The 16,597-nt window shown below is 33.8% G+C and overlaps 2 protein-coding genes across 2 annotated transcripts; both read left to right on the top strand.

Moving 5' to 3' along the window:
* Window positions 1-1,486: 1,486 nt before the first annotated feature.
* On the top strand, window positions 1,487-2,110 carry LOC120144541 (auxin-responsive protein SAUR76-like). Its single transcript, XM_039158588.1, has one exon. It carries the CDS (start codon window positions 1,487-1,489, stop codon window positions 1,853-1,855), a length of 369 nt encoding a protein of 122 aa, XP_039014519.1. The 3' UTR covers window positions 1,856-2,110.
* Window positions 2,111-7,780: 5,670 nt separating this feature from the next.
* Window positions 7,781-16,415, top strand: LOC120144368 (putative pectinesterase 63). The gene is made up of 6 exons (XM_039158447.1): window positions 7,781-7,835; window positions 7,917-8,005; window positions 10,356-10,520; window positions 10,601-10,807; window positions 15,989-16,137; window positions 16,256-16,415. The coding sequence occupies exons 1-6, from the start codon at window positions 7,781-7,783 to the stop codon at window positions 16,413-16,415; spliced, it is 825 nt and encodes a 274-aa protein (XP_039014378.1).
* The last annotated feature ends 182 nt before the right edge of the window (window positions 16,416-16,597 follow it).

Genomic DNA, 16,597 nt, shown 5'->3' with positions numbered 1-16,597 from the left:
GAAGTTTTTCTTAAAAACTCTTTCAAAAGAAAATTTTTAGGTATTCGACCTACCTAACTCAAAAGGTCGATGACGACTCCAAAACATTTCAAAATCTTTTCAAAAGAAAACCCCAAGTCGTACTAAGTTTTCCCCCGCTCGGGAGGAAAATGGTGTCGACAGTGCCTCATCGTACTAGATCAATTGGTTGTGGGTGATTATATATCATTATTGTATTTAAGTTTAATAATTTTAAATACGATATAATATGCTTGATTTTCAATATATAACATATTAGTGTAAAACTGAGTCTTTCACGCATTGTTAAAATTTTTACCATTGATATTTTAATAATTTAATTATTAAATTTATTATTATGCATATAAATATTTGAGTCAAGTTAATATCTTAATCATGCTGATTTAAAATAATATATTTATTAATATATATTTAATATTTTTTTAATTTTTATTTTTACAAAAAGCAGTAAGTTAAGTTACTCATGCATAACCTACATGAAGAGAACATGAAATTCGACCATTAGATCATTAAAATATTAATAATAAAAAAATTATAAAAATATAAAAAAGTACACTTAAATTTACACTAATGTAAGTAAATTCTTTGATACTAACTTAACCTAAATTATATATTTTGATCATTTTCTGATTAAATTTATAAGTGATTAATCAATGACACAAACTTAATCAAAATTATTCTAAATAAGATAGATAAGCCAAAAAATTCTGTGAATTTAATTTAGTTGCCAACTTCATCCTGAAATATATTCTGCATCATAAACTATTAAAATATTCTCTGGATAAATCATTCATAAAACGGCGGAGGATTACGTAAAAAACTTCAGAAACAATGGGTTTGTCTTTATTAATACCCAAGACAAAAGGTCAGGGCCCATTATCCGTTGGTTTAATGATATTTTCACCCTCGATCCTTTTAAAAAGTTATTTTAGTCCTCAACCTTTTCCGTCAAATTTAACTCTTAAACTTTTTTAGTCAAATTGAATCAAGTGAAAAAAAAAAGTGATAGACTCGTTAAATTGATGATAATTGGTTTATCTTTTTTGTCAATATAGATATTATTATTTTGCCCTTTCATGTAAAAATAAAAATAATAAAAATATTTTTGAAAAATAAATTATTAAAAATTGTAAAAAATATAAAAGGTATTAAAACCATTCTAAAGTTAATTAAATGTAATAAAATTAAAAGAATAAAGAATAAAACATCTTAAATTTACATAGTGTTATTATAGTTTAATACCGAACTTCAAAATTTAAAAAGAGATTTTAATATTTAGATTCAATATTACGAAAATTATAAATTAGACCCGTCACCATATTCACATCTTATCCTAATGGTAGAATCACATCTCTAATGAAATTTACAATTTTATCCCTTCCAACTTCCTTTATAAACGAACCTTCTTCCCCTTTCACAGCGCTTACAAAAGCACCTTCTTCCTCACAAAAATCCTTACACCTCCCAAATGGAAAAAGGCATCAACAAGCTGATAAAGCTGAAGTCAATTCTCAAGAAGCTAAACTCATTCAACCAAAAGCAAAGCCGTCCGGCGTCTTCCTCCGTAGTGGCTGCGTCCGATGTTTACGAATCGTCTTCGGACGTCAACCTCCAGCCAGTCTACGTCGGAAAGTCAAAGAAGCGATACCTCATCAGCTCCGACGTCCTCAAGAACCCTCTGTTCCGCGAACTCGCGGAAGTGTCGGGCGAGAACGACGAAGCCGTCATCAACGTGTCGTGCGAGGTCGTCTTGTTCGATCACTTGCTTTGGATGCTCGAAAATGGTGATCCTCAGTCGGAGTCTCTGGCGGAGCTCGTCGAGTTTTACGCTTGTTGAAAGATTACTTTGGCGATCGAAGGACGGTTCCCGTGGGATAGTTCTCATGGTACACAAAATTTGTACATTATGTAACGATAAAAATGCATGTGGATGTGATTAGGCGATGTAGATTAAGAAACCAGGGATTAATGATTATAGAGATTAAGATCAGAAAGAAAGGTTGATTTCGACGGTGAGGATTTAACCGAGTTCACGCCGGCTAAACTGTAAGCCTGGTCGGAGATTATATCAGCGCATCATCGTTGTTCATTTCCATTTTTTCTTATATAATAACATAAGAGATTAATGTTTCATTTATGCTACTATAATTCAATAAACGTATCACATTATTTTGAGGTTATTCTTATGTTTTATTACACAATAACCCCTTGTTTGCTTTTTGTCTCATTTTATTTGTCAATTTCTAGTTTGTGACTCGAATTTCATCGGTTCAGCTCAAAAAGAATTACAAGATATATAATTATTAAAGATCGTGACTTGAATTTCGTTGATCCAGTTTAAAAGTTAATAATATAACCTATGGAAGAAATAAAATTTATTTTTTCTAACCTTCAATTTTCCAATTTTAAAAATTTCACATAAATTTAAATATTTTTATTTTTTTACTACTTTACGATAATTTACTTGTTATATGTAATAATAATATTTGTTCAACTAAACAAAGAAAAACCACGTATATACTACATTATCACTTTTTTCGAGAGAAAAAAAAAACAAGTTAAACTCTTTAACATAATTAAATGAAAGGATCGGCTTTCTCACTGAAAATACACAATTAAACAAGTGCAGGAGCTATAAACAATTAAAATTAAAGCAGGATGCCTAGATTTGCCACAAACAAAAAATATGAGGACCATCTCTATAATTTAACCTATTTTATTTAACTTACTAGATTATTACTGAATTAACCTGCCGGCATTCCCCAGCCTTGCTTTGAAATTCACCAAATAAGCAAAATCAAAAGCCCTAAAATGTGAATGGTTCCAATATTACAAAACAAAAGAGAAAAACAACTGGGTAAATTACACGTTTGGTACCAAAACTATCAATTTTGGTACGTCTTAGTACTTAAACTTCTAATTTTTTTAAAACAATACCTAACATTTGTTTCATTTTATTATCTCTCAGTTAAAAACTTATCAGGTCTGGATTTTTATGGGTAAATTACATCATCCATCCTTCAACTATCTTCTCACTTCTATTTTGATACTAAAGTTTTTTTAAAAAAAGGTCAAGTTAACTACTCAACTTTCAAATTGCTCCTATTTTAAATACTATAATTTATTTCATTAATAATTTTTGTGATATGACAAATTTTTTATCATTTTATTAATATATAATTAAAAATAAGAAATAAATTTGAAAGTTGAAGTGATTAAATTAGGAGTAATTTGAGAGTTAAGTAATTAAATTAAAAAATTTAAACTTTTTGGACGAAAATAGGAGTGAGAAGATAGTTGAGTGATGAATGATGCAATTTACCCATAAAAAAGCACATGTTAATTTTTAACGACGAGATACTAATACGAAATAAAAACTAAACGTTAGGTATGTTTTTGAAAAATTGAAAGTTTAGGTACTAAAACGGATCAAAACTGATAATTTGGTACTAAACACGTAATTTACCCAAAATAACACGAAAAGGGCAGCAGCAGTGAAATGTGGTTGCAGAAAAATGGTGTCCATACCATATTGCGAGACAAGAAGCCGGAGCCAGGAAGACGACAATAAGAGGTTTTTAATTAAAAATTATGAGAGTTGGTTACCCTATAATTGCAACTATGAAATTGCATGGCGTTCAAACTGGTCATGATCGGGTGGTTAAGAGATGCCATCTCCTTGAACCATTTTATGCTTACGATTTTCTTGGCGGAGGGTTGGTTGAAAATTTTCGAAAACACGAAATAACGCCTTTTTTTTAGCGATCTGTTACGCGTTTGCCATGGCCGCCACCACTTCCTCAGAGGAGGCTAATTCCACTTTTCACACTTTGATCCTTGATTACACGTAACTTCATGCCTTATTTAGTTTTGATTTCATTCTACCACACATCCTTAAACTATGTTTTTCATTCAAAATTGGTTCCTAAACTTTTGAGTATTTCAATTTCATCCCCAAACTTATAACACACATTCTACACTAATCACTGAACTTTTGAATGTTCCAATTTTACCCTCAAGCTTTTGAATTATTTTGATGGGATGTTATTGTAATGTTCTAAAGTTTGGAGATTAATTTAGAATGAGAGTCGTAGTTTGGGGATGAATTTGGAATGTTTAGAAGTTTAGGGATCACTTTAAAATAAAAACTAAAATTTAAAGATGAAATTGGGATGTTCAAAAGTTTAGAGACCAATTTAGAACAAGAGGCATAATTTGAGAATATATGTTGCAATTAAATCTCTATACTTCGATCCACTTTAGAATTACTAGAACATGCTTCTCGTTATATTTCGCATGGTGTTTAAATTAAATTTAGATGGAATAAGATAACAAATAAAAAAAATATAATAATGAATTCAAATTTAAATTAATTAAAATTTCAAATTGGTCCTACTTATAGCATCTCTCATTAACCCGGTAAAGAGAATACAGTAGAAACTCTTTAAATTAATACTCGGTAAATTAATAAACTCTCTAAAATAATAAATTTGTCTGGCTCCGACTTGGGCCAATGTAAAAAATTGAAAAACTCGATAAAATAATAAGATAATAATTTTTCGTGAGAACCCTTTATAATTTTCGGTCCCAAGAAAATCATAAATTAATAATTCATAGAAACTGAAAAAAATTTATTACACTCTATTGAAATATGATTCAATAGTTGTCTGTTTTCCTTTAAAGTTTAAGTCTATTTGGAGCTCATTATTAATTTAACTCATCTCTTACAACGTAATTCTAAGAGGTATAGACTAATTTGCCTTTTTGTTTGGTATGTACAGTATAATTACTTAAAAACTCTTTAAATTAATAATTATTAATTTATCGATAAATTAATAACTCTCTAAATTAATAAATTTCTCCGGTCCTGACATTATTAATTTATAGAGTTTTAACTGTATATAATTTACCAACAATCAATTAGTCTAATGAAATGAGACACTAGATCCCTTAAATAAAATCAGGAATTCAACTTCTGTTTTTTGCGAATGGAACAAAACGGATTGTGAAGGTCTCATTTACCTATACAATCAAATACATGTGATTATACCAATTATATATATATATATATTCAAATACTGATGTTTGCGAATGTAACAATATAAGTTGTGAGGGTCGCTCTTACCTATACAATCAGATATAGGTGATTATACCAAATATATATATATATATATATGATTATGATCAACTTACACAATGTAAAATGTTTTAATTTTATACAGATTTAAGATCGTTAGATGAGAGAAATCAAAGGCTGAGATTAACTCTTTATTTTTTTTCCATGTGATAATCTTCACATTTCTTACTTTTAATCTCAGTCATCTATTTCCACTCATCCAATAGTCTTAAATTTGTGTAAAACTAAAAGAGTTTTACATTGAATAATTAGATCATACCCCATATATATATATATATATATATATATATATATATATATATATATATAATTCCATTTTTTGAAAGGTGAAAGTATATAATGAGTAAAGAAAAAAGGGGCTGATCCCACGTGAGAGATGGTCGTGGAAATCGGATATGAAGTAATGATAGGCCCATGTTACACGAGGAATTTTTGTCCTTAATTATTGCTTTCTCTTTTGACGTATATTTTCCTGTCTCTCACGTCCCCCACGCCCATAAACGCACATGCAAGAGACGAGAGAGTTATGTGAACTTTCTTCTCCTCAATAGATTATATATGTATATATATATCATTGTTTCATCCGGTTTGGGTCACTCCCAAACATTATTTGTTACGCATTGAACCTTGTTTACATTGTAACATACATCTCTTAATACGAGCGAAGGGTTGTTTAATGATGGAATTTAAGATTAGTATGATAAAGATATGTTTATCAGACAGGTTTTATTTAACGTCCCCTAACCTTGTTTTAGGCTTACATTAATGATGAGTCTCTCTACCTATAAAGTTCTGCCCTCTACCTATAAAGTTCTGCCCTCTACCTATAACTCGTTAAATGCTATATAATTAAGGGAGTCGGTCATAGCATAAATATGCTTGGCTTCTAATGTCTTAGGCATTAAATATTCAAGCATGACACAAGGGGACCAAGAAACATTGTATTGTAACGTTATGGTATTGGTTGTAGGCACTAAAATCCAAAAGTTCAAAACCTAGTGAACCACATGACATGCGATATGTTCCCAATCCTAAAATCCCACCCAAAAAAACTATGGGTTCTTGTATTCATTCTCTTCCAAACAAAAACAAGGCATAAACAAAATATATATATATATATATATATATACTATGGGTTCTTGTATTCATTCTCTTCCAAACAAAAACAAGGCATAAACAAAATAATATATATATATTAATGGGAATATTTTATTTCGTAAGTCGTGAATAATTTATCTCTTTTGATTTGGATGACGAATTGTAGTCGATGAGGGAATGATTACTAATAAGTTTTTGAATGAAGAGTAGGATGGATTATCATGAGGAAGAATAAAGAGGGTTGATTGGGAAATGAGAACAATTATCTTTCTCGGTTTTCATTGAGGATTTTTATAACATCATTTAGTGTGTTAGTCATAGAATAAAATTAGCTGATCCTATTCCCATATGTAATGGGGTAAGGGGGAGGTAGGGTAGTAGGCTGCTTCCAACGCCAGGTTGAGAGCAACTTCCGTGTAAGACATCCGTTATGAATTGCCCTCAGTGGGCTCGATCCCACGACCACAAGATTAAGACCTCCGCCATAGAATCATCATGGCTAATTGTACGTTGGCAAAGTAGGTAAATTTGGTAGTTTGATTTTGAATTTTGTTCTAATACATCATTTGAGTCTGTCATAGATATTGTCTATGCGTCGTAGTTGGCCTGAAACATGTGCTTAGAGTTTGGAGGTTGGTTGAAGAATATGATAAATGAAGAAGTTTCTAGAAATCATCTTCGAATATATAACAATATATATATATATATATATATATATTCAAAATTCAATTATTTAATTTTGGTTTAAACGAGAATTTTTTTTTTTACTTTTTTTGAATATTTTGAATCTAAAAAATAATAGTAGTGTTAGTTTGATTTTTGTTTAAAATTCAAATTAGTTCGATTCTATATTTAATCAAAATTCAATATGATTATTAGAAAAATTGACCTTGCACTAATTACAAACTTTTGATAAATTTAATGATTATTTTATAATAATTTGATTAATGTAATGATCATTATATAATTTTAAAAGTTCAATGACCAAGATGGCCATTTAAGGATAGTTTAGCTACCTAGGGTGTACTTTGTCCAACTTAAAGTAAAAACTTAAAGAGTCAAAACCCGTCGTTTCCTAAGCAAAAGAAAGAAAGGCCAGCAATCCCAATCACCTAAACATGGCCTGTAGATATTGATTTCCAAATCCATAGGCCCAAACCCATCTTCTTAACGCTCTTTACCGATCCGACTCAGTTGCCCCATTTGCCGAACTCGGCTAGTAACCGTGCCAGTCATGACGACCATCTTCAACAACAAACATTAGAATTTCCGGACCCTGGAAAATAACATAACCGACTTTTCCTTTGAACCATTTCTTTTGCATAACAATCCTATAAAAACCAAAACCATCTATGGATTATGACGAAATAATCAATCCTGAAATGTCTCAAGAAATGAAAAACCGTCTTCCTCTTCTTCCTCACTACTGTTTCAACAACTTTCCTTGTTCCCGGTGTAACTTTGTACCCCAACTACACCGCACAGTCGCCATTTGCACCCACGCTTGAGTCATGGATCGCTGCCAACATGAAAGAACTCCAAGAATTGCAATCCAACGACATTGCCCATGCCTTGTTCAACGGTACCGTTCTGGATTACGTCTTAGTTAACGCCGAGTAAAGGGGTTTTAAACTGATCATCGTAAACAAAAACAAAACCGGAGACTTTGACAACGTGACAGCCGCCGTCGATAGCATCCCGTTATGGAATATGCAAAGGGTTGTGATCTGGATAGGCGGAGGCTACTACTTTGTGTTAGAATATTAGAATGTTAATACAATTAGTTCGTATTTGTTATTTTGTTAGGATTTTAGTTAGTTGGTTAGCATATTATTAGTAGGCTATATAAGCCTAACAATGTAGTGGATTAAATCAAGCATTTTTATAATTCATTTACGCATTTAGTAAAACAAGCCGCCTCTTTAACAGCTTCCTATATTCATTGCTGCCGTTTACATTCATTACCACCGGTAATCTCCAGCCACCATTGCACCTTTCTCACATGGTATCATTCGCCAACAATCCTGACATCGTTATCTTCACCACCTACGTGGGTTATCTCCTTCATCCGCGTTTGCCGCTATTTTCTTCCTCACGACATTTATATGTGTCGACGATTGATGATTCAGGTGATTCTAATGTCGCTTCCCTTGTCGACGATTGACTTCAATAGTCGTAAGTTCATTTGCTTGTCTGATTCCTTTACATGTCATTACTTGTTTCCCATTCAACAATAGATCTAGCAAACCTTAATCATTTTTCCACTAGCACAGATTCTAGCGTGTTATCAATGTTTCACTGTCAGTTTGTAGATCTCCAATAACTCACAGTGAAAGATTCGGTCAGTTTTTCACATGATTTGTTGTATCATTTTCTCTCTTATTGATTATGCACTGGTTTGATGAATTTCCATCGTTTTTGCACAAGATTATGCAATTTGGCTTGTGAATATTGTTATCTTGTGCATGAGTGAGGTCAAGCGTGATTTCTTATGCTGGTATGATTTCCTGCTTTGTTGGAATTGAACGCGGTTCTTTTTATTCATCTTTTTGTACTTTAGTAGCATCTTAGACTTCTATTTCTCATCAACATCTTGGTTTGGAAATTTGAAAACAAGATTGGTGATTGATAATCTTCTTTGATGATCCATTTTCTACGTTTAGAGTATAAGATTGATTTATAATTGGGTTCATGCCTTTGTTTGTACACCTACCATATGCTTGATTGTTTGCTCTAAAGAGATGCTTTGCTTCTCCCTAAGTTATATTTTATCTTGGTCCATCTTGGGACTCTGAGTCACTTAAAATGAAGCTTTCAATTATCCACGAGGCTCGTCTATTTCTCTTGGTTGTTTGCACAATTTTTCCCCAAGGAAGCAACAATTTTCGATAGTATAATATTCTTGTTGATTGATGATAGTGTGCATGCTTGCTACTGGAAGTCAATGTTGATCATGAGAGTAGAGAAGGTTTGACATCAATTGGTTGAGCGAGACTTGTGATTTGTCAAATTACATGAGTGTTGGTTTCTTAAGATTTTGATGCTGATTTTGAGCTTTAATCCTCCATTTGGGCATTTTGAAAGTCATGAGTTGCTGATCCAAGTTTTTTCACACTGGTCACTATTAAATTATTGGTTTCAGTGATTGTTGTTGGTTGTTGATTTAGGTTTTTCGTATCTTGGTTTGCATTACTTGTTTGTTTGCTCAAGTACTCTTTGTTTTAGTTTCTTCATGGTCTGCTGCTTCTATCACAAGGTAACATGAGACTTGAATGCTTCACATCCAAGTGTTCGTGACAAAAAATATCTGGGGAGGGTTAAGAGTTTAATAGTCTTACCTTCCTTAACCAGACAAAATACACTGTTTTCTTGCCCAAGAGAAGCTTCAGATTGCACCCGGGAGCTTGTAGCTTAACCATATTTCTTCCACCAAAAAAAGAAAGTCCGAATAAGTGAGAAGAAGAACAGTTTTGATTCATGAAGAAATTTCAAATGAAAGAAGAAATAAATGAAGGTTAATAAGAAGAACGAAAGGAAGCGTCGCACTTTCGATTCAAGTCGAAAGGAAGGAAGAATCACACTTTTGATTCAAGTCAAACAGAAGGAGGCATCGCACTTTCGATTCAAGTAGAACGGAAGGAAGCTTCGTACTTTCGATTCAAGTCAAATGGAAGGAGGCATCGCACTTTTGATTCAAGTCGAACGGAAGGAGGCATCACACTTTCAATTCAAGTAGAACGAAAGGAAGCATTGCACTTTCGATTCAAGTCGAACGGAAGAAAGCATTGCACTTTCGAGTAAAGTGTTCATCTTTTCATTTAGAATGTTGAAGAAGTCGGGTGAATGTTAGAATATTAGAATGTTAATACAATTAGTTAGTATTTTTTATTCTGTTAGGATTTTAGTTAGTTGATTAGCATATTATTAGTAGGCTATATAAGCCTAGCAATGTAGTGGATTAAATCAAACATTTTTGTAATTCATTTACACATTTAGTAAAAAAAAGCCGCCTCTTTCACAGCTTCCCATCTTCATTGATGTCGTTTACATTCATCACCATCGGTAATCTCCAGCCACCATGGCACCTTTCTCACACTTTGAGAAGATCACCATTAATAGGACCAAGAATTTCGTGACCTTTTTTGGAGACCCTCTTGATATGCCAAAGATAGAGTTTAATGGGACGGCGGTGGAGTTTGTTACGTTAAATAGTGCGACGGTGGTAGTGGACAGTGATTACTTCGTGGCTGTTAACATTGCTTTTATGGCAGTGTTTTTCTTTTTTTTCATTTATTACTCAATTTCCTTACTTGAGAAAGTTATATCATAGGTTTTCTTGGTGAATAGAATTCAGCTCCGATGTCGGACGGCCAGAAAGTGTTGGTGCAAGCGGTGGCTATAAGAATATCGGGAAACAAAGAGCCTTCTATAACTGCAAGTTCAATAGGGTTCCAAGATACATTGTATGACGATAGAGGCATGTATTTCTTCAAAGACTACTATATTGAAGGCACTATTGATTTCATCTTCGGAAATGGCAAATCTCTTTATCTGGTCAGTAATCCTCTATATCGTACCCAATTCACGTACTGATCAATGCATTGTTTTATTACAGAATGTTACGGAATACGGCTATCGGATAGAAAAAAATCACAATTGATAATTTGAGAAAATAAAAATGAAGATAAAGAAGACACAAATTTTACGTTGAAAACCCCTAAATAATATAGGGTAAAAACCATAGGCAACGGTAGAAGAATTTCACTATGAGAAAATAGGAATTACAACTTCTCTCGATCTAACAAGGAGAAAACAATAACAATTCTCTCTCGATAAAAAGGAGAAAACAACTCTCAAGAAATTTCTCTAAATTCTCTAGTATTAGGAGAAAGCTAGAATGATTTGGGATGATTTTGAAGCTAAATGGGTTAGGATATTTATAGTTGAAGCTTAAGGACTAATCTTGTAAATATTCTAAAGTACAAGGACTAAATGAGTAATTTTACCATGCCATTTTTTTCAACAAAATCAGCTTCCAACTTGTTGCACCGAAAATTTCACCAAAGTTTGGCAAAGTTGGCCACTTGACTTTTCAACAATCTCTCACTTGAAGATTTAATTGGAACAATTATATCTTCACACTATTCTTTCTACCTTGTACCATTCATGTTGCTTATGTCTCTGATAGGCCACAAGAGGATCGACACCAAGTAAATTTGTTCGTATTGATCGCCTTCATCATAAAATCTGCTATGTTGTCTTTGGTATGAATTTTCTGCATATCTACCGTCCCTTCTTCAACCTTTTCATGAATAAAATGGTACTGAACTCATATGTGTTTTGTTCTTGAATGAAATACTGGATTCCTTGCTAGATTCAAGGCACTTTGATTGTCACAAAACAGAGAGACATACTCTTGATTGTGCCCAAGATCCTCCAATAGCATCTTCAACCAGATTGCTTCTTTACTGGCTTGTGTAGCTGCTACATATTCTGCCTCTGTTGTGGATATAGCCACAACTGACTGCAATTTTGAAACCCAGCTTACAGCTCCACCAACAACTTTAAACACATATCCTGTAGTAGATTTGCTTTTATCCAAATCCCCTGCATAGCCAGAATCAACATACCCATTGATAAGTAAATTTGATCATCCGTAACATAATGCAATATTTGAGGTCCCTTTGATGTATCTTAAGATCCTCTTTACTGTATTACAATGCTCTTTGCCTGGATTCACCATGTATCGACTAACCACTCCCATTACTTGTGCAATGTCTGGTCTTGTGCATATCATAGCGAACATTAAACTTCCCACTACCGATGCATACAACACTCGAGACATCTCAATCCTATCTTATTCACTGCTAGGTCTCATACTGGAGGATAATTTAAAGTTAATAGGAAGAGGGGTAGAAATTGTCTTACAATCTTGCATGTTGAATCGTGATAAGATCTTCTCCAAGTAATTCTTTTGTGAAATTCAAATCTTATTATTACTTCTATCTCAGTGAATTTGCATCCCTAGGATCTTGTTTGTTGATCCCAAGTTCTTTATTTCAAATTCCCTATCCAGTTGTGCCTTCAATTCTTCAATATGATCTTTGTTGGGTCCTGCAACCAATATGTCATCCACATACAACAACAATATAACAAAATCGTTATCACCAAACCTCTTGAAATAAGCACAAAGGTCTACATTAAGTCTGTTGTATCCAAGGTACATAATGAAGGAATCAAATCTCTTATATCAACATCTTGGGTCTTCTTTAGACCGTACAAAGATTTGTTCAACCTGCAAACCAAGTTCTTCTTTTCTTTTTCTTTAAAACCTTCAGGCTGAAGCATATAAATCTCTTCTTCAAGATTTCCTTGAAGAAAAGTTGTTTTAACATCTAGCTTCTCTAGATGTAAATTCAATGTAGCGCACATTGCCAAGACTACTCGAACTGTTGTTAGTCGAACCACAGGAGAAAATATTTCATTGAAATCAATACCTTGTTTTTTAGCATATCCTTTGACCACCAGCCTTGCACGATACCTCTCCACTTGATCATTACCATTTCATTTGATTTTAAAGACCCATTTGTTACCAATTGGCTTCCTTCCTTATGGTAGTGACACAAGGTCCCATGTATTATTTTTATGAAGGGCTTCAATTTCTTCTTGCATCGCCATCATCTATAGTGAAGCATCTGAGCTGTTTATTGCCTCCTAGAATGTTGATGGCTCACCGTCCTCTGTTAAAAGCTAGTATGCAATATTTCCTTCTATAACATAATCTGAGTGCCAATTGGGAAGTCTTTTCACACGATCTTATTGACGAGTTATTGGAGCTTCAAAACTCTCTGGTTCTTGTTCATCATGTGCTGGTTCTGCTTCAGAAGAATCTCTTTGTTCAAACTCCTTTTCCACATGTATATGTGTAGTCTCTGACTTTTCAGTGCTATCATCGTCTTCTTTTCTTTGTAATTTATCTTCTATAAAGAAAATATCCCTGCTGACGATTACTTTTCGGGCAGTGGGATCCCACAAGCGATATCCCTTTACACCATCATTTTACCCCAATAATTTGTATTTCCTAGATTTTGGATCCAACTTTGAAATTTCTTGGGAGTTGTACATCGCATACAAAATACTTCCAAATATATAGAGGTTTGAATAATCAACTGGTTTACCAATCCTTATCTCCATTGGTGTCTTCATCTCTATTACAGTTGATGGAGCTTGATTCATTAAATAACAGGTGGTATTGACTGCTTCTTCCCAAAATGATTTTCTAGGACTGTAGCCCTCAACATTGCTCTTATTCTTTCTAACAAGGTTATGTTCATCTGCTCTGCCACTCCATTTTGTTGAGGAGTGTTCGCCACTATGAACTATCTTTTTATTCATTCTTTCATGCAAAAGTCATTAAATTCTTCACCTGAAACATTTGATCGTATTTCCATAATCAAGTTCCACCCGGGCTTTGAAGTTTTTGAAAGTTGAAAACACGTTTGACTTCTTCTTAATATGGTACACCCAACATATCCTGGAGTAGTCATCAATAAATGAGACAAAGTGTTTTGCTCTGCCTAGGGATGTAAATGGTGCTTGCCGTATGTCAGAATGAACCAATTCTAGAACACTTTTGCCTCTAGAATTTGACGTGTTGAATTTTAACCAGTGCTGCTTACTTGTTATACAATGCTCACACAAAGTAAGTGATACCTTTGTTAAGCCTGGAAGTAGCTTTTGCTCCACAAGGACTTTCATTCATTGTTCTGACATGTTTCCAAGTTTCTGATGCCAGAGCATTGCAGAATCTGAACTACATGAGGCAACAGAGGCTTCTGCTTTTAACAAAGTCTCTCCCTTCAGCATGTACAAGTTTGCTGCTATCTTTTCACCTTTCATCACCACAAACACTCCATGGAACACCTTCATGATTCCTTTCTGTATTTTAATCTTGCTTGCATTATTATCCAACAATCCATAGGATAATAAATTTTTCTTCAGGCCTTTCAAATGTCACACATCTCGAACAACTTTAATTGTTCCATCATACATCTTCAATTTGATGTTCCAACGCCAAAGATCTCTAAGACATGATCATTGCAATTATACACAGATCCTCCTGAGACAGGTTCATAATGATGAAACCATTCTCTTCTTTGATTCATGTGATATGTTGCTCCCGAATCAATGAGCCATATATCTGCAAATCTTTTTCTACCTTCCACGGTGGTTGACACTTCACAACATAAAGCATCTCAATCATCTGAAGTGTTTGTGGTATTGCCTTGTGGATTGGAGTTTTTACCTAGACTCCAACAATCCTTCTTCAAGTGACCCTTCTTTCCACAGTTGTAGCACTTTAAATTCTTCTTGCTTCTCGACTTTGATATACCATATTTGTGACTGCTGCTTTGGCCACGTTATGTTGATCTCCCTCTCATCGTTGTCAATGCTTCCACTTGTTGCAGATTTACTTTCCTGTCTTCCTTGTTCTTGCACCGATTTTCTTCTTATAAAACAACATCTGCAACATCATCGAAGACTAGACTGGTGACATTACTGTTTGTCAAGTTGATGATGAGTTGATCATATGAATCAGATAGACTTTGAAGTAGAAGTTCAGCACGTTCTTGTTCTTCTATTGTACATCTTAAGGATGTAAGCTGAGAAAATAAAGTGTTCAGTGTGTTTAAGTGCTCCGTCACTGAAGTAGATTTTGGCTTTTGGAGAGTGTATAATTTCCTTTTAAGGAAAATTTTATTGTGCAACGATGTGGCCTCGTATAGTTTGGTGAGATGATCACATACCTCTTTAGCTGCCTTCTTCTCCTCAATGCTTTACAATACTTCATCTGCTAATGCTAGATGAAAGTTTGACAATGCATTCTTGTCCATTTCGATCCATGTATTGTCATATGTGAAATCTATCGGCCTTTCACTGATAGCTGCTAGACAACCGTCTTTCCTCAGGATGACATTCATCTTCAATTTTCACAATGAGAAATTTCTCCCATTGAACTTTTTAATATCAAATTTCGTTGCCATAACTTCTGTTACGAATAGCTCTCACTATTTCACTATCATGAATAGTTTTTTGGAACCTTCAAAGAATGAGTAATAACTTCTTACTTTCTTATGTTGGAGGATCCACCTTTTGGTGGCAACCACAAAGATAATAAGTAGATATTACATACTCAAATCTGGCTCTGATGTCAATTGTTGCGGAATACGACTATCGGATAGAGAAAAATCTCAACTGATAATTTGAGAAAATAAAAATGAAGATAAAGAAGATACAAATTTTACGTGGAAAACTCCTAAATAATATAGGGTAAAAACCACGGGCAACGGTAAAATAATTTCACTATGAGAAAATAGGAATTACAACTTCTCTCGATCTAACAAGGAGAAAACAATAACAATTCTCTCTTGATGAAAAGGAGAAAACAACTCTCAAGAAAACTCTCTAAATTTTCTAGTATTGGGAGAAAGCTAGAATGATTTGGGATGATTTTGAAGCTAAATAGATTAAAGTATTTATAGTTAAAGCTTAAGGACTAATATTATAAATACCTTAAAGTACAAGGATTAAATGAGCAATTTTTTCATGCTATTTTTTCAACAAAATCAGCTGCCAACTTGTTGCACCGAAAGTTTGGCCAAGTTGGCCACTTGACTTTTCAACACAAAACACCATGATTCATTTTCTTCGCCAAGTACCCCGGTGTGATCACAGCACAAGCAAGAGAAAAGGTTGAAGATAACAGTGGATTTACATTCCTTTACTACAACATTACTGGTTCGGGCAACGCCACAACGTACCTCAGTCGTGCATGGAAGCAAAGGCCGAGAGTCATCTTTGCTTTCATTTACATGGGCAACATCGTACACAACGAAGGCTGGTCTACTAATAAGCACCCGAGCGTAGCAAGTATGTATATATTTGAGCTAATTAAGTTCACCTAATTGTTTCTAAATGTGATTTGGTTTAATGATTTTGCAGGACCGTGTACTATGGCGAATACAAGTGCATGGGGTCGGGGGCTAGCTCAACTGGTCGAATTGGATTTGCGAGAATTTTGAGCGAGTTTGAAGCTAGACCTTTTCTGAGCTTAACGTATATTAACGGCAGCAATTGGCTTCTACCACCTCCATCAATGTGAAAAACTTGAAAGAAATTCGTGGGACTATGTATATACAATATGTCGTTTTTGTAAATTCATGATAATAGAAATTCGGATTCAAAGATGAATTGCGAGACTCTAACTAACAGAAACATACTTTATTGCAATCAATGGGACAAAACCCAAAAGTTCAAAACATTCCAAGGGAAAAGGAGGAAACT

This window comes from Hibiscus syriacus, unplaced genomic scaffold (genome assembly GCF_006381635.1).
Source record: "Hibiscus syriacus cultivar Baekdansim isolate YM2019G1 unplaced genomic scaffold, ASM638163v2 tig00002317_pilon, whole genome shotgun sequence".
NCBI classification, from domain to species: Eukaryota; Viridiplantae; Streptophyta; class Magnoliopsida; order Malvales; family Malvaceae; genus Hibiscus; species Hibiscus syriacus.
The sequence above is the reverse complement of the archived record's forward strand: the minus strand, read 5'-3'. Positions and strand labels throughout refer to the sequence as shown.

Bases quoted from the DNA above. Each gene is read 5' to 3' on its own strand.
- LOC120144541 (XM_039158588.1), top strand. From the start codon at position 1,487: ATGGAAAAAGGCATCAACAAGCTGATAAAGCTGAAGTCAATTCTCAAG.
- LOC120144368 (XM_039158447.1), top strand. From the start codon at position 7,781: ATGAAAGAACTCCAAGAATTGCAATCCAACGACATTGCCCATGCCTTG. The intron at 8,006-10,355 runs GTGTTAGAATAT...TCACACTTTGAG, and splicing joins TAGGCGGAGGCTACTACTTT to AAGATCACCATTAATAGGAC. The intron at 10,808-15,988 runs GTCAGTAATCCT...GTGTGATCACAG, and splicing joins ATGGCAAATCTCTTTATCTG to CACAAGCAAGAGAAAAGGTT.